Source organism: Epithele typhae (assembly GCF_022376455.1).
Source record: "Epithele typhae strain CBS 203.58 chromosome Unknown BXZ73scaffold_59, whole genome shotgun sequence".
NCBI lineage: Eukaryota > Fungi > Basidiomycota > Agaricomycetes > Polyporales > Epitheliaceae > Epithele > Epithele typhae.
In genome coordinates, this window is record NW_025954250.1 from 136,908 (window position 1) to 164,773 (window position 27,866).

At 58.0% G+C, this 27,866-nt stretch overlaps 7 protein-coding genes across 7 annotated transcripts; 4 read left to right on the plus strand and 3 right to left on the minus strand.

The window, feature by feature from the left end:
* Positions 1 to 2,035: 2,035 nt before the first annotated feature.
* Positions 2,036 to 5,997, plus strand: BXZ73DRAFT_80399 (pyridoxal-dependent decarboxylase conserved domain-containing protein; the record flags this gene model as incomplete). The annotated part of the gene is made up of 15 exons (XM_048023269.1): positions 2,036 to 2,617; positions 2,668 to 2,703; positions 2,789 to 3,023; positions 3,349 to 3,401; positions 3,775 to 3,806; positions 4,047 to 4,141; positions 4,256 to 4,621; positions 4,784 to 4,846; positions 4,906 to 5,045; positions 5,100 to 5,208; positions 5,295 to 5,336; positions 5,442 to 5,468; positions 5,567 to 5,716; positions 5,748 to 5,831; positions 5,933 to 5,997. The coding sequence occupies 15 exons, from the start codon at positions 2,036 to 2,038 to the stop codon at positions 5,995 to 5,997; spliced, it is 2,079 nt and encodes a 692-aa protein (XP_047874159.1).
* Positions 5,998 to 8,045: 2,048 nt separating this feature from the next.
* Positions 8,046 to 11,064, plus strand: BXZ73DRAFT_52605 (amino acid permease-domain-containing protein; the record flags this gene model as incomplete). The annotated part of the gene is made up of 19 exons (XM_048020840.1): positions 8,046 to 8,229; positions 8,295 to 8,312; positions 8,361 to 8,398; positions 8,461 to 8,567; positions 8,622 to 8,703; positions 8,762 to 8,783; positions 8,839 to 8,899; positions 8,950 to 8,974; positions 9,024 to 9,123; positions 9,180 to 9,222; positions 9,283 to 9,427; positions 9,487 to 9,516; positions 9,572 to 9,609; positions 9,660 to 9,795; positions 9,853 to 10,358; positions 10,421 to 10,541; positions 10,605 to 10,657; positions 10,718 to 10,844; positions 10,900 to 11,064. The coding sequence occupies 19 exons, from the start codon at positions 8,046 to 8,048 to the stop codon at positions 11,062 to 11,064; spliced, it is 2,001 nt and encodes a 666-aa protein (XP_047874160.1).
* An 805-nt stretch (positions 11,065 to 11,869) lies between these two features.
* On the plus strand, positions 11,870 to 13,884 carry BXZ73DRAFT_80401 (uncharacterized protein; the record flags this gene model as incomplete). Its single annotated transcript, XM_048023270.1, has 2 exons — positions 11,870 to 11,949; positions 12,117 to 13,884. The coding sequence occupies 2 exons, from the start codon at positions 11,870 to 11,872 to the stop codon at positions 13,882 to 13,884; spliced, it is 1,848 nt and encodes a 615-aa protein (XP_047874161.1).
* Positions 13,885 to 15,645: 1,761 nt separating this feature from the next.
* On the plus strand, positions 15,646 to 16,304 carry BXZ73DRAFT_52646 (DSPc-domain-containing protein; the record flags this gene model as incomplete). The annotated part of the gene is made up of 2 exons (XM_048020850.1): positions 15,646 to 16,005; positions 16,095 to 16,304. 2 exons carry the CDS (start codon positions 15,646 to 15,648, stop codon positions 16,302 to 16,304), a joined length of 570 nt encoding a protein of 189 aa, XP_047874162.1.
* A 3,093-nt stretch (positions 16,305 to 19,397) lies between these two features.
* BXZ73DRAFT_52613 (uncharacterized protein) lies at positions 19,398 to 20,411 on the minus strand (the record flags this gene model as incomplete). The annotated part of the gene is made up of 2 exons (XM_048020843.1): positions 19,398 to 19,847; positions 19,950 to 20,411. 2 exons carry the CDS (start codon positions 20,409 to 20,411, stop codon positions 19,398 to 19,400), a joined length of 912 nt encoding a protein of 303 aa, XP_047874163.1.
* Positions 20,412 to 24,743: 4,332 nt separating this feature from the next.
* On the minus strand, positions 24,744 to 25,034 carry BXZ73DRAFT_52607 (uncharacterized protein; the record flags this gene model as incomplete). The annotated part of the gene is made up of 1 exon (XM_048020841.1): positions 24,744 to 25,034. A coding segment is annotated over one exon (291 nt), but the record flags the coding sequence as incomplete, so codon positions are not given.
* A 151-nt stretch (positions 25,035 to 25,185) lies between these two features.
* Positions 25,186 to 26,394, minus strand: BXZ73DRAFT_92118 (uncharacterized protein; the record flags this gene model as incomplete). Its single annotated transcript, XM_048026249.1, has 6 exons — positions 25,186 to 25,335; positions 25,386 to 25,563; positions 25,617 to 25,807; positions 25,857 to 25,947; positions 25,977 to 26,265; positions 26,310 to 26,394. 6 exons carry the CDS (start codon positions 26,392 to 26,394, stop codon positions 25,186 to 25,188), a joined length of 984 nt encoding a protein of 327 aa, XP_047874165.1.
* Between the last annotated feature and the right edge of the window lie 1,472 nt (positions 26,395 to 27,866).

Here is a 27,866-nt window from a genome sequence, read left to right on the forward strand (position 1 = left end):
CATCGTGACTCAAGCTTCTCTTGTACATATATAAGGTGCGACCGCGCGACTCACGTCATCGACTTGTCACTGCCTACATATTGTGTGCCAGGGAGTACAGGTAGCCATTATATGTTGATGATCATCAGGTGTTGAAACAGCAAGAGATCATTTCGCGCTTCACCATACATAGTCAATGCCACCAGGTCCTGTTTGGCCACGACCGTTCCTTCAAGGCGCCGCTCCTCCTCCCTCCCCCCTCCTCATCCGACTGTATCCTTCTTCCGGAACCGCATCGTTATTTTTGTCGTCTCCCTGGCGGTAGAAAGTAGGCGACGAGGACGATTCCGATCGCTTCGTTCCAGAAACTTGGCGCGCGCTGCAGGCGACAGCGAATCCCCCGCAGCGCTCACGGAGATGAAGGCAGACGGGTAGTCGACGAGTTCATCGATCCATTCGTGGAGGGGCGGCCGATAAGCAGGCGGCGATCCGGGGTAACGTGGGCCTGGAGGTGGGGGAGAAGGAGATAAGGGACGACGAGGCTCTCGTGGAGTTCCCCGTGAAGGTGACGGTGAGTCCCCCCTTGTCCGCGTGGGACCCGAGCCTGAGCAGAGGGTACAGACCACAGCGACCAAGGGCGAGTCGTGAAACCTTGTCGTCACGACCTGCATGCTCATGGGCACGGTGTATGCACTATATCGCATTCATGCTCGTCCGCCTCCTGCAGCGCTTCACGAAGATCACTCTCTGGCAGGACGAGCATCCCGCCGCGATGCTCTCGCCAGCCGTCGAGCGGTCTCCGCACGCCGTCGGCGGCCGCGAGCGTGTGTGGTTGCGTTCGCACCTGACTGCATATGCGAAGGTGCTCTGCGTGGTTTTTGGAGGACTGAGCGCTGAGCTCCCGTTATATTTGCTTCCTTGCTGGAGCGATGTACATACTGGATATGATAAGATCACGATTAGATTACGTGCAATCTTAGCGCTCCCGCGCCACTACGTCGCGCAGGATGGCGAATAGGGTTCCCAACGAAAAAGGGTGCGATCAGCCCTTAGATGCAGGCCCACAGGCTGAGAACACTCGCCCACCCAGTGTCACCCATGTAAAGAGCCGCACCTGTACTCCGTACGCGGGATATAAATGCTTGATTTGAAAAAAAAAAAAAAATTGGGTTCCCAACGATGTCCTCGTCGATATTTTCGAAAACGCTCTTTCTGCGCGCTACTATCCGATCTCTTCGGCGGAACGTCAGCTGTCCTGCAGCTGCACGAGGATTCTGCTCAACCTCTCCCACGTATGCCAGTCCTGGCGAAGAGCAACGCTTTCTGTCCCGCATTTTTGGTTCCATTTCAGAGCGTGCGATCGAAGTGGTCTCTCAACAGATCGGTTTCGTCCATTCCTCCAACGCTCTGGGAACATCTCCCCTCTTTTCCTCTGATTTCAGGCCAGGTCATCGTGCGAAGAACTGATCACCCCTGATGTGAAGGCCCGTCTCGTCCATTTCTCGCTAGAAATAATCTCCAAGGAGCCGAAGACGAGGACATGGATCAAAGCAGATACACGGAAATACTTAGTTCATCATTCCCCCTTGATTCTCCTCGTCTGCAAAGTATTGCGTTGTTCTTTCCCCAGCACCGAAAGCTGTTCTTCTCAGATCTTTCTGTCGACTCCCTCTTCAGCCAGGCCGCCCAGGCGACGAGGTCCCAGCTACGAGCACCACAGCTGGATCCTCTCCGTATGGCCCTCTCTCCCATCTCTTTCCCACAGCTTACTCATCTCTACATATCGTTCGTGAATTGTCCCCCATCTGCGCATCTCCCAACAGCGCTCTTGCGTCTTCTTCCATTCCTACCGCTCATTGAGTTTCTCTTCGTCCACGAGGCATGTTTGGAAGCGGCGCTACCAATTACCTTCCGGCGCACAGTCCTCATGGGGTCTATGAAGACAATAACGTCCTCCCGTTGCCACTGGCCTTTCCTGTACTCCCTCCTCGCCGGTTTTTCGTATCCCGGTTCTACACACATCTACATCTCATATGCAGGTGCGACCCCCCACGGGATGACCATCCCGCGCATTCCTGTCTTCGACGGCGCAAGACGGATGCACGTTCGCTTCAACCCGTACAATGAATCGATGACCATCGATGGTCCGCCAGCCGACAAGCCCTCTCGACGCCCCATCGGTCGATTTCGCCTCCACAAGAGCTATCACAGCTTTGAGTTCACGCAAAACGACATCGACTTGCCGTTCGCATCGATCGCGGAACTCCATATCTGCTTCTCCGAGGACTCCGTCAAGCCGGACGCAGTCGACACCGTCCTCTTCCTCCTCGGACGCATGCCGGCGCTGACGGACCTCGTCCTCGACTTTTCCGACTGCAAGACTGCGTTCGTCAAGGGCGGCGCGGTCGATCCGTTCGCGGTCATCCTCGAGCCCCTCCTAAACGGCTCCGCAGCCCCCGGCCGTACCCTGTACCCCCACATCAGTAATTTCCCAAAGTCCTGTGGGGTCCTGGCGGGCCTGACCAGGGTTTCCAGGAACCCAGGGATTTTGCTCCAGGCGTCCGGGCGTTCAGGCCGTTTCGGGGCGTTTAGGGCCCCAGGCCGGCCAGTTCAGTCAGGGATTTCAGGAATCCGGCAGGTGGGGGGCATATAACATTTATTATCACGGACATACTATCGTACATGTAGGCATACAGACGGGTGCGACTCTTCACAACGCTCCTCGTACGTGTCCGGGTCCGAGCCCCACTTCGTCGGCGCAACTGCGGGCAGTGGCACGGGCATCAGAGGGCATCACACCGCGAAGTAGCACTCGCTCTCCAAGTCCGAGCCGTCGCCCGCGCTGCCAGACCTGAACCCGCTCCCCCAGTGGCTACGCGCTAGTGCGAGTGTGCGGAGGACGGCGAGGGCGACGTACATGGGGAGCGATGCGGGGAAGGCCGTGCGCGGGAGCACCCCGGCGTTCGTCCGGGTCGAAAGCACGGATTTGGTGGGAGCCTCCTCACCTCGTGCACCTCGGACACGAGCAGGTCTCGAACCTGATGGTGAGCTGTGAGGGGGGGCTCGAGCCACGCCCCACCGAGGGGAAAATCTCGTGCGTGCGTAGGCGCCGCTTCGTGTTCGACCGGACTGCGAACGAGTTTGTGCACGTCGGGATCGGGCACTTGAACGCTGCAGCAAACAGAGTTGAAGTTGAGTCAGCATGGAAACTGACGCAAGTCCACACACGACACACGACCACAAACATTTCGCGCCCGAGTGCGAGTTCGTGTGCGTTGCGAGCCCACTCAGCCGGGGGAACATCTTAAAGCACACCGTGGGTGCCTCTTGCTCTTCTTCGCCGGCCCCCGCCGCTGTGCATCTCCGCAGCGGGATATGATTATATGGTTGCGGAGGGAGGTGGGCGCGAGCTCATCGAGGAGGTTAGTGTCGTACCTGGTGTTGCACAGAAGTCCGGTCTTGGCGTACAAGTGCTGGCGGAGATGCTCGAGCCTGACGTACAGCGGGATATTGGACGCTTCAGATAAACAACTCACCCGGTATTGATCGTACGCCCATCCACCTGACACTTTCTGTCCCACACAGCCGAAAGAAGGGTGTAATAGGCCTGTCGAAGCGTCGAAATATGATCAGAGATATGTTGGATACTATGGGCATCCATAGTACCCACCTTATCCATAGTACCCACCTTATCCATAGTACCCACCTTATCCATAGCATGAAGCCTTCATATGGGCTTGGTGTGGCTTTTTTCGCGTTTGTGAGCACGCTGATACCGCTATGACTTGTCCTCAGGCGGTGTGTCAAGTGGTGGAGATGGGAGGAGGGTGAGAGGCGACTCATGTTAGGCGCCCGAGTCCTGCGCGTCTTCGGTGCCCACCGCACGCGGCTTTCTCATCTTGCTTCTTGACCCAATCTCACTCTGCTTTCCTCCACTCCCGCGTTTTTCCCCGTTACGCGCCCTGGGGCCAGGCTTCTCTTCTCCAGTATCAGCTCCGCGCAACACCGCCCTAGAAGATGCTGCCTCCGATAACAGCGAGGTCGAAGATGTCCTCGACCCTGAGCAGGTGGAACTTGGAAGACGCTCTGTTCCGCGAGCTCACCACGCAGGCTGCTGCAGGCGACATCCCTCAAGCGAAGGTTACGCTCTCCGCATGGCCAGGTAAGTCATCGCTGTAGTTGTCCATTTGAGCCACGCAGATGTAGCCCTCCTTTAGGGATCGTCACAGGTATACCCAACCCGCGCAGGTCACGGGTGCCGGTGAGGGTCGCGCAGGTATCGACTATCATGATCTGAACCTCAAGAATGACAACTCGAAGATCGTACGTGTTGTCGCTCCCGTTCTCTTCAATCTTGTCATACTCACTGGCCGCCCTGAAGACGTGCATCATCGACTGGGAGTTCACCACCGCACGCCCGATTTGGGCGTGCGCGCACGTCTCCGCCTTCCTACAATCTTCGCCCTTCAACGCAAACTTCTCTTCCGCGCGACCATCGAGCGCCTCGCCCGCTCCCCTAATGTGCTCATGATCCACGGCCGTCCCGTGCTCATCCCGCTCGCCGACCTTGCCTGCTTCTGGCTGCACCACGAGGCGACCGGCATGGCTCGGCGTGAAGGCGGTGCTCGTCCTCGGCCTCAAGGTGCGCGACCTGTAGGTACGCGTGGAGGACGGGTTCGCGCTGCCCGGGGGTGCGATGGTGCGCGAGGCGGTGGAGGAGGACATCGCCTGGTGAAAGTGTCCGTTCCTGGTCGGTGAGCACTTTCCCATAACCTCTTATTGATCCTGCTGAATCGCATGGCAGTCGCGACCATCGGGACCACGAACACGGGCGCGATGGACCGCGTCGACGAGATCGGGCAAATCCGTGAGTGCGCCTACGGTTATCTGAGCGCCGTGGTTGCTGATCATGCCAACCGCGTCCAGTGAAAGACTACCCCTTCATCTGGTTGCACGTCGACGCCGCGTGGGCCGGCATATCCTTTGCTTGCCCCGAGTACTGCGAGCAGAGCCAGCTCGCTGCCATCAACGAGCACGCAAAGTCGTTCTGCACCAATTTCCACAAGGTCTGCCGTGCGCCCGTCCCGCCTGCCCGCCCCTGCTGACAGTGCGCGCAGTAGGGCCTCGTCAACTTCGACGCGACCGCACTCTGGGTCTGCCAGCGCCACGACCTGATCGACGCGCTCGACGTCACCCCCGCGTTCCTACGCACGAAGCAGTATGATGCCGGTCAGTCGCTCGCCTGGAGGACGCGTACGCTCCCGACTCGCCCGTTCCTGCGATCTCGCTCGCTCGACTCACGTTCCTTCGGGCAGTCCACACCCTCGAGAGAGGAGCTGTCGCGCTGGTTGAGCGTCGTGAGTGGCCGCGCCGGGAACGTGACGGCGAACACTACCTTCTGCGCTTGACGTGTACATTAGAACACTTTGTATACCTATTCTTATCTGTGTTCCCACCCCTAGGCCGCCGCCGCCGCCGCCTGAATCCCTGTGCGTGCCGGGCGTCCTGGATCCCTGCGCCGCCCTGTGCGTCCTGTATGGTCCCGATTCCCCTGGATTCCTGAAATCCCTGAAATCCAGGGACCCAGGGATTCAGGGATTTTGGAAGTTACTGATGCACCTCGGCGCGGTGGAGGTCAACTTCGGATGGAGGTGGCACCGCCTGGGGAATAGGATCGCGGCGCAGTGGCTCGAACTGCTGCGCGAGCGCGTTGAGCAGCCCGTATCCGCTGCCGATCGTCGCCGAGATGTGCTTGCTCACTGCCCAAGCTGGAGAGACGTACGGTAAACTGATTCGATGCGCGTACTTCCCCGGGGATGATGCCGCGTTACCACGCACGGAGGACGGGGAGGGTACGTGAAAGCGAAGGGCGGAGTGGAGTGGATGGTTATAGAAGGGCCGTGGAATTAGTACTGGTACGGGAACGAAAATTTTCATCTCTCTGCGGACATAGCCAGCATTCGCCGGTACTGGAAAGCCCCGACTATGATGACTCCGTGGTACCTTGAGGCGTCCTAGTTTTCGGGGTTCGGATGTTCGACGCCTGTCATTTGACGGACTACTTCTACGACTAGAATAACACTATTCCGAGACGGCGGACTGGTTTGTGTCGGGGTTGGTGGTACAAGGTGCGCCGCGCGGGCGTGGACGCGCGGCATGCGCATCAACGCCCGCGACTGCCGTCACTGACATGACGGCGTGAAGTGGATGGCGGAGGGTGTCGGTTTCCGCGGCGCACCTCGCGCGCATGCCTCCTCTAGCCTCGATGATCGAGTCATGCTCCACTTTGGGTGCAGGCTCCGCCTCCTCAGGCTGGAACACCGAGGGGATGGAGGTCGTGGTGTTTCCAAACTCAAAGGCGCTTGCGGAGGGCCGAGGCGCGAGTGCCCGCCGGGTTCAATGTGGTAGCGGTCGACTTCGTGTGGGGATGGCTGGAAACCGGTGGGTCGTTTGTGGGCGAACCCAGGGGAGCGTAGGAACATGGGTATCTCACGGTCGTCGCGGAAATGTGCCAGGTGCTGTCAGCCGTGGTTCTTATCGGAGGGTATGGACGAGACCAGCACGTAGCTGGGACTCACGGAACGTATTGTGGATCTGTGGATCAGGCTCGATTTGGGGTGGCGGGAACCTTGTATTTACCACCCGAAACGCAATGGCTCAACTCGAAATGGATGACGGTATCCTGTGACCACCAGGATCGCCCTGCACGGTATGCGGGTTGTTATTTGATGGGTCCGATACGATGGAAGCAAAGCGCACCTTTGGAGGTATAATGGTGGTCGCGTAGGCGATATCAGGGTACACGCACACAATCCAAGAATATGAGCGACCTTCCTCCGACTTCGTGCACCCCTGATCTGGAGCGCGTTTGACTACGGTCCAAACCATATTGCTGTCAATTCCCGTTCAAACAGCGAGGGCAATGAGAAACCGCGGCACCAATCACGGCGGATGGGATTACGTGCCAGTATCCCATCACTCCGAGATGGACGGACGGGGAAGGACCACGTCCAACTTGGGCTGGTTCGGCCCATCGGCGATGCAGTGCCGCCCGTGATCCTGGGGGTACGCTCAGTTGACTTTGTCTGTGGACGTGGCAGAAGCAGCCACCTTGTTCGAGTCGTCGGTGCTCGTTCGCGAGCTCGTGCCGGTTCCGGTTCCAGTCTCAGTAAGGACGAGCATAGGAAATGGGTGTCCTACGTCCATCGCGAGCGTGGTGTTCAACGCAAGCGCTGACCGCGAGGGTAAGTAGGAGTTGTCACTGTGGAGGACGTCGGCGGAGGAGCTCTGGTAGGCGTTATTCCGCATGCGCTCGATGAGGCTCTGTTGCACCACTTGCAACATGCGTCTGCGCCCGAGGAGACACGGCGGGGGTGCTGTGGCATGAGGTGTCACCAGTGTGGGTGGGGCTGAGCGGAGATCTAGGGAAGACGAACCGCACGCTTTCAGAGATTCACCCCCTGGCGTCGTTGTGGACGTTTCAAGCAGACAGTTCTGCATACCGGGGGTAAGTACAGCCCGCTGACGACGGAGTACTCTCAAAGTTTCTCAAAGTTGAAGCTAACCGCGGTAGCGGGCAGCGGCGGTGGCGTGGGAAGAAGACGGACAGTGTGGCGGCGCTTAGACAAACAATAGCGCGCGTGAGGCTTTGGCTTCAAACCAAGGTCCACTTGCTCATACCTCTTGTCGCGCTGCAGACTCTACGCTCTCGTCAGAAACGGAAAATGAACGAGCCTTGAATCTGGGGAGCCGCAATTACGACCGGTCGACAGCAAGTCGCCGGACGACGCTGGAAGCCTGATACCTTTCTCAAACAACTTGGTCGCACGGCTGCCCGTACAGATTGCTGGGCGCGACGGGACTGTCGAATGTCTGATATCGCCTTGTATTCCCGCTCTACTTCTGGCTTCTGTGGACCCGTCGGTGATATCCGCAGTACCTGCGATCGGAGCTACATTCCAGTCGCTTCAAGCTTGCCACCAATTTAACTCCCGACTCGCCCCACTCTAGAGCTCCATCCTATCGCCAACCGCAAATTCCCCCTCGTACCGACGCTGCTTGTGCCTATGGCTACTCCACTCCACGCCTCTGGCTTGCGGGATCGACCGAAGCCGTATCAGAAACGTGTGGAGTTCCAAGAGCTCCCGTTTCGTTCGCGCTTCCAACAGCAACGCGAACGGATTCTCAAGTTCCAACGCAGATGGGAGCGAATCAAGGAAGACCTTCCACCACAGCTATCTCGAAGACATAGTACGTATCATCCTATTTGCTGGCAGAGATATTTTACATTCCTACAACTCGCAATCGTGTTTTAGTCGGAATGATCTCCATCGGTGCGTATATAATTATCAGACTCTCGCTCGCGTGCTCATCCGATCCAGGTGGTGTCATCGGAACGGGCTTGTTTCTAGGTTCTGCGGTATGACTTCATATATAGTTTCCTGGCCCATCTCTCGTTCCGCTTCTGATCTATGACTGCAGGAAGCACTCAAGAATGGAGGGCCAATTGGTTCCTTGATCGGATACATGATCGTCGGCAGCATGGTTTTCTGCCTTTGTGTCTCTGTCGGTGAGATGATCGCATTTTTGTTCGTTTATTACGCCGTTTATACCACAATCACTGTCTTACGAACATACCGTAGACCAAACGTGGGCGGTGTTGTCGGTTTGGCAGACCTATATGTTGATCCTGCACTTGGGTTCTCGCTGGGCTGGGCAGCGTGGGTGAGTACAGTATGTTTTTATATCTGGCACCGTCCTGATGAACTGAAATACGTTAAAGTACAACTGGAGCATCACTTTGCGTACGTCGAATTATTTACGTGTTTCACCGTTGATTGGCTGACAACGTACCAACAGCCGCCGAGATTTCGGCCGCGGCGCTTGTAATAGGCTACTGGAAGGACCTCTCAACACCTCTGTGCGTATCCCTACTCCTTGGCTTTCGTCGTGCTCTAACATTTTCGCCAGCGTGACAGTCATTTCTGCTATATTTGTCAGCTTTCATCACCATCATGACGCGCTCTATATCTCATGACTAGCAGCTGCTGATGGCGACAATAATCAACTGCTTTCCGTCCAAGGTCTACGGAGAAATGGAGTTCTACTTATCTTTCTTGAAAGTGGTAACGATATTGGTTATCGGTACGAGACCATTTGCCGTGCTGTTATCATACGAATGGACATGACAGAGTCTTCAGTTATTTCCTGTCTTATGATCGACTTGGGGGCATCACACCTCGGGTAAGCATCTACAACTTCGTTCCGCCGCTCTAAGGAACTCATAACAATGCATACTACCAGGTGGATTGGTCTCCGACACTGGATTAAACAACCTTTTGCCCATGACTACTTAGGGATTGACGGCTCGCTAGGTCGCTTCTTAGGGTTCTACGCCGTCATAATGCAAGCGACATTCTCCTTTTCGGGATCAGAGGTTCCTGGGATTGTACGTGCTAAAGCTCGATGTTGTGGATGTGTCTTATCTCATGCGTATAACTACTGTAGGCTGCAGGTGAAGTCATTGATGCTTCCAGGGTGAGCCCCGTTAGTTCCTGCCATCACCCGAGCTTGCGCTAAGTGTATCCTCAAGAACGTCCCACGTGCACTGCGAAAAGTATGGATAAGAATGTACCTTCAATTCCTCCCAATCGAGTGCCGTAGTCTAACAGTACCCAAAGCACCCTCTTTTACGTGGGAGGAATCTTTGTAGCAGGACTCCTCGTTCCTGCCGATGATCCGCATCTCGGTCTCGACAACCAAAACGGCTCTTCTTCCCCATTCGTTATCGCTTTCAACATCGCCGGATGGAAAGTCGTACGTATCGCCCGACGCGCTCCCCTACTTCACCGCTGACCCCCGCTGTACCGACAGCTCCCGCACATGTTGAACGCCGCCATTCTCGTCTCTGCATGGTCCGCCGCGTCCTCGGACATATACGTCTCCTCCCGCTTCCTCTTCTTCCTCGCCTGCCGCGGCCATGCTCCTAGTATCTTTGCCCACCTCTTCCGCTACCCGCGCCGGCGCACCGCGAAAGACCCACACGCGGCGCCGTATTCCGAGCCCTACTCCGACTCCGGAACCGACCCCGATTCAGATTCAGAATCAGGCGGAGAATCGATCATGGAAATCCGACGCGATCCCCCACCCTCGCCGGACTCGCCCGGCGGGCCGCGCGGGGAGGAAGTCGCGCCGTGGCGCCGCCGCGAGCCGACATTCGTGATACCGCTTGCGAGCGTGTTCGCGAGCGCGTCCGTCGGACTGCTCACCTTCCTCAGCTACCACACCGGCAGCGCGGCGACGGTGTTCAACTGGCTCGTCGCCGTGGCGAGCATCGCGTGTCTGCTGTCGTGGTCCGGGATGCTGTTCACGTACATCCGGTGCGTTGTCGTTTTTTTGTGGGCGTTCTAGGAGAGCGACTGACGATGGGAGCCTGCGGTAGATGGCACCAAGGGACGGTGTACTACGAGGAAAAGTACAGAACGGACATGTCGCCGGCGGGAGACGAGGCTCGGGCGCAGATCAAGCAGATCAAGATCCATCGCCAGTGGGGGCAGCCATACGTGAATATCCTCGCCATGGACTTCTACTGCGGTGCTGACCGACGTTTCTACTCTCGTACACAGCTGGCGTGGTACGCATTTGCGACGTGCATCCTTGTTCTCCTCACAAACGGCTGGTATGTCCGCGCGCCGATCTCACTGTCTTCTGATGTCGTTGAATCTCCACCGGCGCACAGGGCTGTGTTCTTGCACAACGGATGGAAGGTCGCGGAACTTGTCCCATCGACTGAAGAGAAGATGTACAACGACAGCCATAAGATCTCCCAGCCGATCTTGGTCTTTCTTTCGTCCTACATCCCGCTGGTAGTTCCCGATCTCTACTGTTTAACTACTACAGGACACTGACACCAACTGGCAGCCTATATTCGTTTTACTCACATTCGGGTACAAACTCGTCATGCAGACGGAGATGATGCCCTTGGACAAGATGACGTTCTTCCGCGGGGAGGTTCCTAGTCCGCTTCCCGAGTGTGAGCCTACTGGTTGGCTGGAGCGGCTCCTGGCATGGCTAATGGTAATATGACAAGGGGTGTTACGCAGCGCCGATGCATATGAAACGTGTCCGCGATGCTCGCATGCCATATGTATAATCTGCTCGTGCTCGATCTCTGTCGACAACCTTCAAGGACCTTCGTCCTCGTCTGCCGCTTGTAGGCGGTCCTGGCGCCGCCGCTCGATCTGGACAGCTGTACGCCCATTGCACGCTTCCTCACAGAAACAGTCGTTGACAACGAAATACGGCTCCGCGAGCTCCCATGTACACCGCCAGCGAACGCGCTCTGCTGAATTCCGTACTAACAATGCGGCGTCCTCGGGCGCATGCGCGAGACCGTCCGTGCAGCGGTCCTCACGCGTGTTCGTGCTTCGCAGTGCACGTCCCTGACGGCTCCGAGGGCGGTGTTTTCTCCCCCAAGTTTCAGCGTGCACAGTGTTCATTGACGCTTGGACTAGTTCCGCGCCCTCCGTCTATCTTGTTGGCGATAGCATGGCGCCGAATCAATGGTTGCTGACGTCGAGCTCACGCTGACTGAAGAGATGGTGGCAGCATGCTGAGTATGGAAGGAGCGCAGGTCGGTGTGAGGCAGACAGGGGTATTCGAGGTATATAGACGGCTGGGGGGAGACTGGAAGGGAAAAAGGTTGAGAAGTGGTAAAATCCCGACGCTAAACTGGTGGGGGCGCCTCCCCGGCCCGACGGATCGCGATTCGCGTGACCGCGGGCAGCGTCGCCTTCCATCGATACGCGCCCCGTTTACGGTCTTCTGTTCGTCCATCACACCCCGCCTCGCCTTCGAAGACTGGGATACTCTAAACATCGCGAACAACACCATGTTTCTGGAGGATGAAATTGAGAATGTCTTTCGACGGCTTCGCGCTCTGCGCGGCGAGATCGACCTATCTACATTGAGGTGTGTTCGTTGATCATGCGCATGCAAGTCAAATATGCTCACAAAGCGTGGATATTTCAGTGCGGACAAGGCAAGAACTATGATCACATTTACTCACTTTGTGTCTATGCTGATCCCGATTGGCAGATTTTCGCATTTGGTGACGTGCTTGCAGACTGTGCACGCAGTATCTACTCTGTTGGGAACTCTCGCTCGAGAATGGACACCGTTCCGGAGGAGATCTTCCTAAAAATATGTCATTTCACTCTTGCCCCTTTGAAGGGCTCGACTCGTACTCTCTACGGAAGCCTTTTCAGCAACTCGGTGACGGAAAAAGAGCAGAAGAATCGTGTGAAGACCCTTCATATATTGGCAGGAGTTTGCCGGTCTTGGCGTCGAATCACCATCAAGGCGTCGTCTTTGTGGTCTTATCACAGCGACTGTATACGCTTCGAACGGAAGGACCCCGAAGAACGATTTCGCACATGGATCCAACGCTCGGGGTCTTGTCCACTCTCTGTGTCCATCCACATCCCGACCACCGTGTCCATCGATGCATCTGCATTGATCCGCCTCGTGAACGTTCGAGTGGCCATTCAATACGCACACGATACTGAAGACCAGCTTTCACAAGTGTTTCCTTTGGAAGCGCCTCTTCTCGAAAACGTGGTCGTTCTCGCTCATAGACACGCCGGACTCTCCATCAATGATCTGTTCGCGGCCACTCCATCTCAGCTCCGCGCACTCGCACTTTCTTACATAGCAATCCCATCGTCCCCCGTGAATTTCCCCAGCCTCACCAATCTCTACCTCCACAACTGTGCGGAGGGGGCGACGCTTCATGGCTTGCTCGGTCTACTCTCTCATTCCCCCAACATCCAGTTCCTGTTCTTTCACCGGGACCTGCATCCTCCATTGGACTACACATCCTTAGAGGTACCACTCCCCAAAGTATCCATGCGTTCTCTGCGAGTCGTCACATTCCTCGAGAGCAGGTGGCAATTCATCTTCTACATGATCAACAGCCTGTCTCTTCCCAAGAACGCCCACGTCCACCTCCGGCCCAGACAATCCCCTGGCAGAAACGTCGGAAATGTGGTTCCGGTCGTGCAGCTTCCTTATCTAACCTTCTACGACGTCGCTACCCGCCTCCATTTCCAGCTCACTCCATACGATATGGCGATGGTAATCGAAGGCTCCCAGGACCCCACGGACCTCTCGCGCCCAGCCGGGCGATTGCACACACAACACAACGACGCCTACGACTACTTCCGCAGCACCGCGCTTCCGATGGTCCGCGAGCTATGCGTACGCCTCAGGGGATCGCGTGAGCTCAACTGCAACGTATTCAACACATTCCTACATCTTCATCAGCTGCCGCAGCTCGAGACCCTCGTCCTGGATGTCGGCCTCCTCGGCTACTCGCACGATCCTGTCATGCGGCACGTGGAGAACCTGCTCGACGCCCTGGTACCGCCCACAGGGGATCTGGTGTGCCCCGCTTTGCGCAGTGTGGTCGTCATCCTCGAGATCGAAGAGACGGCGGGGCCGCGCTTCTTCCGCAACCGCTGGCTGACGCTGCTCGAACGGTCCGGGCACGTCAAGATGCGCGAAAAGCGCGGGTGTCCGCTCGCGCTCAAGGTCAAACTCTGGGTTCCGGTCGTGGGCTCCGACATGCGGGAAGGCTCTATATGGAGATGGGATTACGACCCGGTGGCGCCCGGAGCTCTGGGTGAAGACGCGAAGACCCTTTTGGCGGACTCGAAGGCGGAGGACCGGGCTACGACGTCGCTCGTGCAGTGGGTGGAAGCGGCAGGGCAGCGGAACGCGGATAGATGCAACCAGAAGGAGCCATTCCTGTTGGAGCCATTCGTGTTGAAGGAGATGGACGAAGCGACGCAGTACTGGGGGAATGCTGAGATATTGATCCAGCCGTGGATACTGGACACTATGTAGACGACCTCGAACATTCCGAGTCGCTCGCCGCGTGTGGTGGAGTAAATGAGCAGTATGCATGGACGCGCGTGAGTTCAGATACAGAAAGAGTAAGGCAGGGTACGTACGCAGAAAAATGACAGCGAAGGACAGGAGGATGTTTTGTACACTCTCTCCTCCCTCTCCGCACAGCTTGGCGCCGTGCGGCAGCGCGAATATCCCACAGATGTGCGACACTCGCTGCGCATGAAGCCAGCACCGTCGCGAGCTCGGAGCTCGGATCTTGCCATCAAGTTGCGCCGTGAGCTCGAGAATCCGCGCTAGTGGCCGCATCCGTCGTGCACGAAGACGTTTGCATATTAACCGCTCATGGTGAACCTTCTCGGCGTGTAGTGTGCCTCTGCGTGACAATTCGTGCCCGAGGAGCTGAGAAAGATAAGTGTAGGGTTAGGGTCCTGACTCCGAGGATGGCGAGACAGGAGGCCCGCCCCCACAAGCTCATCGACATCCCTGCTGATGCACCTCCATCTGTTCAACCCCGTCACTACCAGGCGGGCCCAAAAAATGGCGTCGTGCAAGCGCGACGTTCGGCGCGGACGGACATCGCAGCATCACCCAGCCCATACGGACCACCTCTGTGCGCAGGACAAGCGTTGCGCGTGGAGCTCTCCGAGGCTCGATGCATCCGAGACCGTTTGTCGCCGCTCCATCATAGTCTCATCCCTTTCTATGTCCATATACCAGCGTACTCGCACGCATACAACGCCCAAAAGACTGGGATAGCACTCACCAGATCCGGACCGATCAAGCGGTCCAGTCCATCGCTGGTTCCCTCGTCGGGAACGCGGGGCATGGTGGGGGGTGGCCGAGGAGGTGACTGATTGGCTGCGCGAACCGGTGTTCAAAGTCTGGCTTTGCACGAGTCTTGCGTCCTCCGGCCTTCTCTCCACCCTGGAGACCGACGAGACGAAAGATGAGATGAAAACGGAATGGTGATGGACGTAAGTCTTTGCCTTCAACACCAAGTCACAGAATTGCAACACGCACTGAATGAGCAGCGTGGCAGACAGCGAGGAGATTGAAGTCCGCTCGAGGTCTTCGGCGGACGCGCGGTTGCGCGTGAGCCGAACGGACGATGACCGTGATATAACGGAATGTGTGCTCTTGAGGGCCATGAATTCAGGAACGGGCTTGCGCAGGATTCGAGTGAAGCGTACCGACAACCAGACTCCCCGCCGGCCCACCGGCTTAGCTGCACTCGCCGGTGTCGCCCCCATTCATAATCGGTTGCAGCCGAAACAGTCCATGGCTGTCTATATCATGCGTGACGGCGGATACAAGTGATCTCTTGTCCCGGAGTGGACTTCATCCCGAAGATGCGACGTGCTGAGGGAAACTCGGGGGTTGGTGCGAAGAGGTCGCGAGAGGACCCTCCGCTTGACCAGCACCTCCAGCCGAGCGGTTGACGATTTGGGGGACTCGGCCGCCGGCGAGTGAGGACCTCGGCTGGGAAAGGAGAACGAGGTTACGAGGGTACTTGAACGAATTGCACGGACAGTCCGCGCGAACAGGGACTGGGAGAAGGATGAGGCGTGCGAGATGGCAGATGAGCGGTGAGTTCGAACGTCATGATCAGTGGCTGCCGCGCGGGGCCTGGCACGTGCGGCGCGCGACGTGCTCTCCACCCTCGCCCGGAGTACATAAACCTCCTCCCGCCGGCCGCGTCCCGCCTTTCGCTTGCGTCCCCCTCGTCTGCCCCGCGTTTCCTCCCAGGCCGCCGTGATGATCCGGTTCGACAACATGGCCCCGGAGGTGATGCAGGCGATGTGCACCCCCATGCACCTCATCCTCCCCGCGTCCCCCGCGCAGCATACCGGCGCGCTCTTCCTCGGGTCCTTCTCCGCCATCCTCGACCCCTCCCTGCTCTCCGCCAGCCACATCCAGGCTCTCGTCCAGGTGCTCGACGCGCCTTGGCTCCCCTCCGTCGACGCCCATGCCGCGCAGGGCAACAAGCTCGAGTGCTACCGCCTTGACATCCTCGACTCCACTTCCGCCGACCTCCGTCCGCACCTGGAGGCCACCGTGCGCTGGATCGATGACCGCCTCCGACGAGGGGTCAATGTGCTCGTGCACTGTCAGCAGGTGCGTCTTCCTCTCCATTCCTCGCGCGTTCTTTCCCCTGCTTCGTCCCCGTCTCCACCGAGAATGCACGCTCACGCCCCTCGCCGCAGGGCATCTCGCGCTCGGCGGCGGTCGTGATTGGATACCTGATCTACACCCACAACATGTCCTACGACTCCGCGTTCGACCTCGTGAAGCGCAAGCGGGCGTGCATCAAGCCCAACTCGGGTTTCGTCCGCGCCCTTCAGGACTGGGAGCAGCAGTGGCGCCTCGCCTCCCAGCGCCCGGGCGTGCGCCGTGCGAGCACCACACCCGCATGACGTCTCCCGACGCTCTCCCCTGCTCACACTCCCTCCCCTCCATCCTTCCTCTCCGACCAGGGTGGGGCGCACTCCCGGGATCGCACCACCTGCTCGCGCCTTCCGCCACCGCCCTGCTGTTCCTGCTGCCCTCGCCGCCGCCTCGTTGCCCCGATCACTCGCCCGCCAGCTCGTTCACCCCGCGCGGCGCGCACCCCTCGGCCTATACACCTACACTACTGTCTGTCCGGGTATTCGTTGTCCTTGGGTTCCTTTTCTCTCCCGTCCTCTCCCGTCCGCGCGCCGCGCTCGGCTCATTTCCACACACGCATCCCCCGCTCCCAGCTCGCCTGGCGCCCCTCCACCGCATTTACACGACCCTCCCATCCTCACCTTCGCCGGCCTATCGACCGCGGCCCCCTGTGCCGAACGGCCACCGCGCCTCGTGCCTCCCAAAATCGGCAGGACGGGCGCGAGCTTCTGATCAGCTCTCGGTCGTCCCGGTCCAGGTCCTCCGTCGGGCACGCGCTCCGTGTATCGCTACCCTCTTGTACTCTTTCCTGTACAGTACGCCTCGCCCCCGCCCCCCGCGTCGGAGCACGCTTGTATCCCACCCCGCATACCAAAATTGCTTGTATCCTTACCTGCCCGTGCATACCTGCCATATCAGCATCCAGCCCCGACGCCCCGTGGGACCCTTTCCGCTCATCCGCCCGCGATCGTCTGATGCCAGCATCCACACCCCCGATACTCCGGATGCTGCAGCGTCATCGTGCTCCTGCCCACGAGGAGCCGTGCGCCGGACGCGCACCGACGGTCTTGCCTCGTACATATGCGCCATGATGACAGCCACGACGACTCAAAACCTCGCTCGTCATTCAACCGCACAAGGCGCGTGCGCACCAAAGCCTCCGCCTCAGCTCCGACTGCAGCCATGACGGGGCAGGCACCGAGCTCGGACGGGCTCGAGGCACGCGCCGGAGGCGCTCGGGTGCGCTCGCGGGGCATCTTGCCTCCGCCCGCACTTCGCGATGTGGATCGCGGAGAGAGGATCTGCGGCCGGAACGTCGACATCGAAGAGCGAGCGATCTCGAGGCGAGCACGAGGTCGGGTCGTGACTCGCTGCTCAGTCACAGTACGTGGTCCTCGGGGAGGCCGCCATGGCCTCGGGGGAGAGAGGGGAAGGGGGAGAGGTCGAGAGCGAACGAGTGTGGCGAACCTTCTGGGTTCGAGGCCACGGGACGCTTTGCGCGCATGCAGTTTGTTCGAGGATTTCTTTCGAACGAATTGGAACGCCCGCGAGGGGTCTGGTACAACACGCACATGGAGACCCCGTGTATTCTGACGTATGTATCCCAGCCCTCGTGCCTCCGAGTCGCACTGGACTACTCCAGGCTCGCTTGTGATCAAAGGTGGCGGTATACATATGGCTACGCACGTCCTCGGGACAAGGGGAGCCGTGCCAAGACACCGCGGACGTTGCGCGATCGGGATCTCGGACCGGGCACTGGCCATGCTCGAGGGCGCAGGCTGGAGATGGAGCGTGAGGCACCCGCGCGGGCTGGGCTCTGGAGTGTGGGCCCGCAATCTCCGCTGCTGGGGAGGTGGACTTGCCTCCGTTGTGGCGCCGACGATCTGTGTGAAGAAGAGCAGTCGGCGCATGCGATGAACTTGGCTGGGCGCAGTAGGACGTAATTCTCACATGCGCGGCGTTCGGCGGTCGCTTGGATCTAGAGGACAAGCAGAAGAAAACATGGGTCAAGCTGCAGGAGGCAGTAACCAAGGATGAGTGGACGCGGGCACGCCGCTCCTCCCGGGACCTGTATTGTCTTCGAACGCCGCTCTTCGAGCGCAGGGACGAGCACGACGGTGGCTGTCCGTGGTGAGCGGAAGGAAGGAGAGAAGCACGGACCGTACGGGCCTGGGCGGGGCCTGGTACCTCCTCAGGCCTGATCTACTCCAGAAACCTGTCGAGTACGGTTCGGCCACGCAATCAGCGCGTCGAGCTTCGAGATCAAGCATATGTAGGGGACACAGGTCCGAAGGGAGGATGGCCGCGGCAGGTGCAGTTGAGTAGAGGGTCTGTGCTGGAAGACAACAAAAGGCAAAGCGCGGCAGGGGATCCAAACAATTATATTAGCTTGGCGCCAGCTCGTGTCAATGATTAATTAACAATCATTGGGTCAGTGACTACACCTTATGATCGCACACGGTCGTTGATACAATGTACCACTTATTATTCTTCATTATGAGCTCGTCCCAGGCACTGTGTCGATATTCATAATCTAGTAATCATCAAGGTCCATTATGCCAGGGATACTGCTCCCTCCATTGCTTACTTGTTTATGGAGCGACAATGACTTAGTACGTACTGAATGACGATGCTTCTATAGCAAGACACTTGACCAGGGAACCTGTCGAGGTAGTACTAGCTGCTACACTCGCCTCCTCTAGCTTGATCCCGGCCTCGGGTCGGGGCGCCGGCCCCGCATCACATCTCCGTCATCGGTGCGCCGCGTCGCGTTCCCGTCGTCTGGGCATACCTTCGCGTCTCCGCGGTCGGGGCGCACGTATGGCTTTTCCACTATCGGGAGCATATCCACGCGCATCCGACAAGGCCCCGCAAGAGAGCGGCGGCGACGCGATCCGAAAGTCACTCGCGATGAGCGTGTGTGCTTTGCACGTCTGTGGAGGACAGGCCGTTGTCGCGAAGTGCGCGGCGGGTACGGGTGCGAACCAGCGGCGCCAGCGGTCCTTCGTCCTCTCCCGGCGGCGACCGGGCAAGTAGTAAGATGATAGTCTTGCGGGGTTTCGGAGCGAGTGCGTTTGCGCTGGTGAGCGCGGCAGATAGTGGGAAGACATTTAGAAATTAGGAGAGACGATTTACAAAAGAGAGGAAGTGGATACGGAGGGCTAAGGATCTTGCAGTGCGACGTCAAACATTGGTGGGAGAATGCCGGTGTGCTCGTCGACCGGCTGAAGATCCGTGGAGGTTGCGACGAGCGTCGCAGAGCAGTGTCACGATGGTTCGGAGTCGCGGGATGTCTCGTCGTGTAGGCACGCGTCATGCATGTTCATGCTCGGTCAATGATGGCCAAGAGTTCTTCATATTCGTCAATGTTGATACTGGGCATGACTTCTTTGAGCGCTTCGCGGAGGGACTGTCGTCGACCACCGTATGAGCATGACAGTGGCAACGGCAAGATTGGCTGAGCCACTTACGCTACTGTGGTCAAGCTCCTCGGTATTCCAGCCCATAGGGAGTGCGTCTTGATACGCCTTTTGACAAGTATCTTGAAGTTTCTTGTACATGTCAGCTTGTTGATAAGCGTATGCGCGCGATCCCAAGGATGTGTTCGGGGCCATGGCCGCTGCCTCCCAGCATCTAGACATGCAGGCGCAACCATCCCTATAGTGGCGTAGATCTGCGCACGTGGTGTTCACCCACACGTCTGCCCGTACCTTCTCATTACGGACGCGCTGCCAGTGTGTTTGATCGACTGGTTGTGACAAGGTCAGTGAGATCATCGGCGGCAATCCAAATGACATCAACTTACAGTTCTCCTCCCATGGAGATGCAGCGTTCGCTGCGTCGGGCTTGGGGACTGCGACTGTTTTCTTCTTTCGGTCAGGCTGCTTGCGAGGAGGAGGGGACACGTCGATTACGCTCCATATCCACGAGGCATGAGCATCGGCGGTGTGATTGACAGGCGCCACCAAGTTGCGAACGTGAAGATCGTCGGGGACCATTGGGCGCAGACGACCTTCCATTGATTGGGGGTCGACTGTGAGTCCGAGAACGCTGCGCAGATGGATGACGCGGGAAATGTTGTGGTTGAAGCGTGCTGAAAGCAGCATTGCCATGTTGCGCTCCTGCGTGACGAGCTTCTGGGCGCGTGTATTGTGCTGCTGGGTGTTGTCCGTGTGCCTGATTTTGTCGCTGAGGTAGGCTGCCGTGTGCTTCACGGATCTACGGGTCTCCTGGAGAAGTGCATAAGCGTGGACTAGACGTATCTTGTACTCGGCAGTGGCAAGGTCTTCAAGTGCGTACGCTTTGACGTCATCGCTGCTGAAATCAGAGGGAAGTCCAAGACCGTGACTGAGTCCGTCGCGTGGACCGTCCTCCATCGGCTCGTCAAGGCTCTCCAGTACAGCAAAAGCTGCTCCAAGTGGTTCTCTGTCGTCGTCGGGGTCGGTTTCCATCGCAAGGGGGTCATGGTCTGGCCAGTCGATCTTAGACATGTGTTTACGCTGATCGAGACGCCACTGCTGGAGCTTGCGACGGAAGGAAAGAAGCGCAGGCGTGAGGGTTCCCGTATCAGTGATTGAACTGAGGTTGACTCCTGCCGTCTGGTGGCGCTGGCCCCGTAGTTCAACACTAAGCACATCTGGAAAACCCCAAAATCCTAATTAGTACTATCATGTATAATACTAGTGCTATCACTTCACTAATGGGACTACTGAGTTTTGGACCTTCTAACACATACTAAAGGGATACTAGTGCTTGAGCCCCTCATATAATATATCTATCTGCAACTATTACTTCACTTATCACTGGACACTGCTGTCTAGCCAAAACACACACAGCTAGCACAGGTCTAACCAGTGACTAACTACTGCAATTTTGGAGGTCGAGATATCAAGAAGTAGTGACTAATGCAATCAATAGATCACACAAACGTGAAGGAGAAGCAAATATATTTGTGTTCATTACACTACAAGGTACACAGTAGACTACAAACAAAGACACTGAACACCTCCCCGGGCGAGACGGGTGACACAGGCAAGAGCGAGGTGGGTGAGGTAAGCATCATGGATGATGCAGACGCGGGCGCGAGATGGGAGAGGCGGGAGAGGGAGGCGACGTGGACGATGTGGGCGGCACGGACACACGCAACGCGACGTGGGTGGGGGCGAGGGCGACGTGGACGCAGGCAAAGTGGGCCAACGAGGCGGGTCGCGCAGCCACTCAGGAGCGAGACACATGTCGACGCAGGGGTGAGACACAGGCGACGAGGACGAAGTGGGTGGAATAGATGACGCAAGACGGGAGTGCGACGCGGGCGAGACAGGCGAGGCGGATGGGATGGGCAAGGAGAGCGGGACGAGCAACGAGCGAGATGGGCAACGAGCGAGATGGGCAACGAGCGAGAAGGGCAACGAGCGAGAAGCGGGATTGACAGACAAGGTGGCGACTCGGGCCAGACTGACGCAGGCAAGCGCGAGGCGGCAGGCGCGATGTGAGCAAGGCAAGCGAGGGCGAGGGGGCAACGTGGCAACGCGGGCGAGGTGAGCGACACGGGCGAGGCGGGCGAGGTGGGTGACACAGGGGATGCAGTCGACGTGGTCAACGCAGGGGACGCGGTCGAGGTGCGAGACGTACTCTCAGAGGGGCAAGAAGCGCGCAAGACGCGGGCGTCGCGGAGGTGGCGACGGACGTGGGTAGCATGAGCGGGATAGGTGACGCAAGCCAGGCAGGTGCAAGACGGTGCAAGACGGTGCAAGACGGTGCAAGACGGGTGAGATCCGGGGTAACGCGAGCGAGGTGGGCGATACAGGCGAGACGGACGAGGGGGGTGAGACGGGCCAGGCAGGCGAGACGGACGAGGCGGGGGTGAGAATAGAGATACGGGCGAGGTGCGGGGCGCAGGCGAGACGGGTGAAGTGGGCGACGTGGCGACGCGGGCCGTTCCGAGCAGTTGTGCTCCCTGCTGCTGGGCTCGGTGGGCGGCATTAGAGAAGACGGGGCAAGGGTTGGCGTCGGGGCGGCGAGGACGGGAGCCAGGCAGAGAGGATCGAGGGCAGCGTCAAGACTCAAGCTTCAAGGTGACGACGAGCGTCGAGGAGGTTGCTGGCAGTGCCAAGAGTCCATGCAACGGGCGTCGATTCCCACGCATCCGGCGCTGCCAGCACGTCGCTCTGACTCCACGCTGCCCGTCTTCCACGTCCTGCCCTTCCTCGTCCTCCCGTCTTTTCCTCCTGGCGCGACATCTCCGAGGACCACGCGAACGCGCACCTCACCTGCCGCTTCCTCAATGAGCTGTTGCGGCCCCCTTTGTCTTGGTGAGTCCCCCGTTCTGCTCTCCTGTGCTCCCCACCTCGCCCACCGTCTCCCCAGGCCCCGGCCATGCCATCGACCTCGTCCCTACAACGAGCCCGTCCCAACGACACTCATTTCGATGCGGTTGTGCCGCGTGGCCGTTGCCGCTGTGTCGCACATCGCACGCACGCCGTCTGCGCACACCACGGTGCGCACCACCTGCCAGCACACCTCGTCCTCCCCGTCCTCCACATCCAGGCCTCTTCGTCTCCCCAGCCCATATTCTGCGCCCTTCGCCTCAATCTCTTGACCCGACGACGTCTGCGACCACACCTCGCCTCTGTAAGTCCCCCACTCCACCGTCCTGCGCTTCCTACCTCGCCCACCGCCTCCCCAGGCCCCGGCCGCGCCATCGTCCCCGTTCCCTCAATGAGCACGTCCCAACAGGCATACTCGGCGGGACACTCTTTCCGCCAATGTGGCCGTGGTGCGCCGTCATTACCACTCGCGTGCCGCAATGCCGCGCACCGCAACGCCGTTCGCCCGCGCCCCCCGTGTACAACCCTCGTGCACGGCCCATCTCGAGTGGCCGCGAAGGAGAAAGAGGCCTGCACCGCGGCGGTAACGCATGTAAAGGGTCACGCCTTCGGACGACAGGGTACGGAGGAGGACACGACCTCAGTGCTCGGAGGTAAGTCTTCTCCGTCTTGCCTACCCCACACTCGCTCGCTCACGCATTCTCGCCCGTCTCGCCCTCATCGCCCATTTTGACCTCGTCCGTGTCACCCGCGTCGCCCGCCGCGCCCTTATTCGCGTCGCTCTCGCCCGTCTCGCCATCACCCGTCATGTCCTGTGTCGATCTCGTCTACCTCGTCCTCGCCTGCCTGCGTCGCCGTCTCACGTCGCCGTCTCCGCGTCGCTGACGCACCAACCATACGGACGTGCTTGTCGTCATGCCGCTGCTGCCGCCGATGCTCGTGTTCGGCCCAGACAGGTTGATCATCGTTGCTGGGACTAGAGCAGGGGTGGGGGCGTGTGCGAGCGAGGGCACAGACGCGACGTCGGGACGCGGCGTCGTGAGCCAGACGGTGCCGCTTGACACCGTCCGATGGGCTCTGCGCGCCCATGCGTCGTCGCGACGGACATTACCCAGAACCGACTCCGACACGGACCCTGAGCCCGGCGGCGGCCTCGCACATCGCCCTCAAGCTGCCCCCGCACGCGCACTGCATGACAATCCAGCAGTCTAGCTGCTAGTATCCCCGCCCCGCCCCCTCGCCCACGTCTCCCACGTCTCCCAATTGTCTGTGCCGCCCACATCTCCCCCACGTCACCCACGTCACGCCCCCACGTCACCCTCACTCTCACCCAGGGCCCACGTTGTCCACATCGTCCGCGTCCGCGCACCCCTGCGTCATCCTCGCCCACCTTGCCCGCCTCGTCCGCCTTGCCCTCACCCACTGGCTCGCCTGTCTCGCCCTTGCCCATCTCGCCCACGTAATCCTCTCGCGTCGCCAGCGTCCTCCGCCTGTGTCCGCCACCTCCGCCTGCGCTGCCCTCCGCCCACGTCGCCCACCTCCGTGTCGCTCTCTTCCATGTTGCCTGCCTCCGTCTGTAAATAGCTGGTTGTCTTGTACGATACTTTGTGTAGTCTAGTCGTCTTTGCCAATAAATTTCGTTCTCATCACCTCTATCTGTGTGATATTGGTCCGCTAATCTGAACTATTTTCTGAGCTGCCATACTATGTCCAGATCTATGAACTAATGCTTGCCTATGCCTATGACTATCCCTGTCTATCTGACTAGATTAGTTTTTGGGACTTCTAAATAGTGCTAATCAACTATTTCTGACTATTGGTCTAATTAGTGCTAAATAGTCCTAATTAGGAGTTGGGGGTTTCCCTGACGCAGTGTCTATGTGTCAAAAGCGGGTCAGGTCAGAGTTTTTGAAGTGACTCACTACTTCAGATCGAGTTCAACACCACGTTGCACGAAGAGAATACTTCCATGGCGCAATCGGCTCCCAGCGCTAACACCTGCGACGTCTGCGCTTTCTGCCTTCTCAAATCGGGCAACGAGATCTTGATACGTGTCCTCGCGTGTGGGTACTAGTAATGCGTTGAGTGTGTGAGGAAGGATACTTGAATGTGTCTGGAACTTACAGTCGGACTGATTGAGAACGTAGATACTGTCACGGTATGCACGTTCCTTCTCTTCGAAGTTCAACGGGGTGGGAGCAGAGTATGGCTTCGCGAGCTTGCCCCAACGAATGGCTCGCTCAGCGCCGGCCAAGATAGTCAGCTCAGCAAGGTGTCGGGTAGCCTCTGTTTGTGCCGGGATCACTTTGGTCCTCAATTGTCTGATTGTCGTATCAACTGAAGCCGAGATGAGCACGCGCCGTGGAGGGAGAAACAGTGGTACTACTCACCGAAGTCTTCCAATTTACGACGATTCCAGTAGTTCAAAAGATCGTTGAGCGCATCTTCACGAGGTCCTGCAGCCATCTCACGTAGTACTCTTCCAGCGAGATTCAACTCGCTCCAGGGTGGTTCAACGTGTTCTCCGTGTTGATGACCAGACCCTTCGCTGTAGGGAAAACCGTAAACCACCTGGCACATGTCTCGATGAGCGTGTGCATGGAAGGTAGGGATGTGGCAAAGTAGCTCGTCGATGATCTTACGGATCTCCGGAGTATCGTTCTTGAAGCGTTGGTTAGGTTGCAGATGTATATGCAGAAAACGTCGAACGACAGCAATCGCTGTTTGAGGTCACGTGTTCGCTCTGCCATCTTGCGGACAATGACATCGAGAACGCCGAACCTGAGCTACCAGTTAGTAAGAGCTCTCGGGGGCGCGATTATACTTACTTCTCGCCGGAAATCAGGTTGATGACCATGTTACGCCAGAAGAATGAGTGTCGACAGCTAATGGCTGACACTCCAGAATATTGAAGCCCTCGAAACTTGCCAGCGCGTTGCGCGCGTGCGACTTTGAAGCCGCTACAGGTGTGCGTCTAAGAGAGCATGAGAATACTGCGATCTTTGCAAACCTGTCACTAAATACATACCACTTTGTCTTCATGGCCGTCATACGTCTTCTGAACAGCACTAGCAGCCTCGTTGTGGTCGACGATGAAGGAGTCTCCCTGGCTGAGACTGCGGTCTCTGGGTCTTCGTTCTTCTTCGCTTTCTTGTTGAGCCAGTAGTTGCCGTCCATGCCGAATGCCACTCGGAACAAGTAGCTGTGCGCACAAGATCAGACATAGCTTCGAATACAAGGTGACGTGGCACATACCTTAGATATTCCGCGACGAGATGCCAGTTGTCCGGTAAGTTGAAACCGGGAGACGGGCATGATAGACAAGGTACCGTGAGGTCGAGCGGGTCGCGATTAGGGATAACAAGTTCATGAAAGCGCCCGGCGCGTTTCATTGCTGTCAGGTGCGAGAAAAGCCTGCTGACGATGCGAAACTGTTGGTATAGATCCTGTTCAAAACGTGAGTTACATTGTGTGTGAAGAGATAGAGATGCGTACCTTGGTCTGAGACGGAAACGCGTTATTCGTCAGGCGCTTCAAAGTACGCATGAAATGGAGAGTGGAGATCTTCGCATTGAGCCATAAATGGCTCCAAAGCTTCAAGACGGAATTGTGAACGCTGTCTGACAAGATTTGAGGGTGGTGGGCCAGAGACGAGCATGTATGAGCTGTATAACACGGTCCGGGGCTCGTGGACATTGGCAGTAGCGCAGCGAACAGCGGTGGATGCCGTTCACATGTGCAACAACCACCGAGACCGTCTCGGGCTTCAGAGGATCCGCTTCGGGACATGGTCGGCCTTGATGACCGAGGAGAATGACAAACTCCAGATCAGCAAGGTCGCGTTGAACGAAACATTTACCCGACCACTCTTCAATCCAGTGGAACCACCCTCGATGATGAGAGTCTAGGATACAGGCACACATTTCATGCGGGTGCCGTCCCAATCACATTCGGTGCAGCGATAGTGCGCAGGACCTCTGCCGCACTCGCATTTGTCAATGTTGACCGACGTCGGGGCTTCCCAAGAAAGCATGGCCTCGCCCACTTCCGAAAATCGGGAAGTCCAGGCCTCAATAAGCTCTGATCGAAGCCGTTTCTGGGTGTATGTTTAGCAAACACTTTCAGCAATGATAAACAATGAGAAGCTTACCTTCTTCGTCTTCGCAGTTTCCTCCACCGGCTCTGGTACGTCTTCCCAAGCGTGTCGTCATCGTCGTCGCCACTGACAGAACCCTGACCGCAAGCAGATTGGTCGCCCCGTCACTGATTCCGGGGATACCCAGGGAAGGGGTGTCTTGGTGGTCTCTCGTGGTTCGTGAGAGCGCTCTGAGATGGAAGCTGGAGGGCGAGGGCTGATCGGAACAGGTGTTGTTCAGGCGACGGCGTTTGGTAGCACCCCCGCTCTCAAGTTCCAGAGCTGAAAAGGCGAGCTGTTGCCTCCCGGACCCGGTAGTTGTATACGAGCGGTGTGAACTTGTTAACCTGGTTCCCCCAAAGACGCTAGAGACGCCTTTGGACGGTACTGTTCTTCGGAAAGCCATGAAAAGCACAGCAGACGACAGCAGAGGGTGCGCAAGCAGGGCAGGGTTATGGGATGTCGCAATATCAAAACAGGAAGGGGGATGTATTGAGAGAGAACACTGAAGTTACATGCGAAACGGGGTGGCCCAGATGGCTTGGTCTAGGCAAGCGACCACAACACAAAGCGGACGCCATTCTCACTTTGTCAGTGGCGCTCCAGGCCACTCTGTGTAGCAAGGGTGGCACTGCATCGCAGAGACAAAGAGAATAGGCAGCTCAGTGGTATAAGCACTGCACTCTAGACCACTGAGCTGCTTGGTAAACGAATCGCACCTTGTTTCCGTACGCGAAGAACAGCGCCTCCAGTGCACCGTTGCCAGCTTGTCCTTGCCGTACTCCTTTGCAAGGCTCTCCAGGTCCTTCTTGAGGCCGCTGCCGCCCGTGCCTCTCCGTGCCCTGCACCATCTTCTCGTGGAGGATCTTCCTGCCCACCGCGGGGGTGACCAAGTGCGCCTTGAGCGTCTCTGTCTCGCCGTTGCACTACGCGTCCGTCAGTCATGGGATGCGCTCTATCGCGACATGGCAGTAAATTGTGACGGAGAACTCCCCGACCTTAGCCCGAGGAATCGCCGCAGTGCCCGCGTGAGTGCAAGGTTTGAACTTTGCTGCCACGCCGAAGAGCGCGTCATTGGCGCGGCGCAGGGTTTGCTGCCAGGGAGTGGGATATTCAACTCACAGCAGGGTTGCTGAAGCCTGAAAATAATAAAATAAGTTAAGGAAAGTAGATGAGATGGTGCAGTATATACCAATAGGTCCCCTGCCAGCGGCGAGATGAGCGCCGTCGACGAGAGTAATCATAGAGCCCAACATGGGAAGAGCACGACGTCCCACACACGAGCTCACGCTCGCCCATGACTACTGTCGAGACGTCAAGGGATCAGCACTACTCCAATTCCAAAGTCTGAGAATAACACTTACAAACAA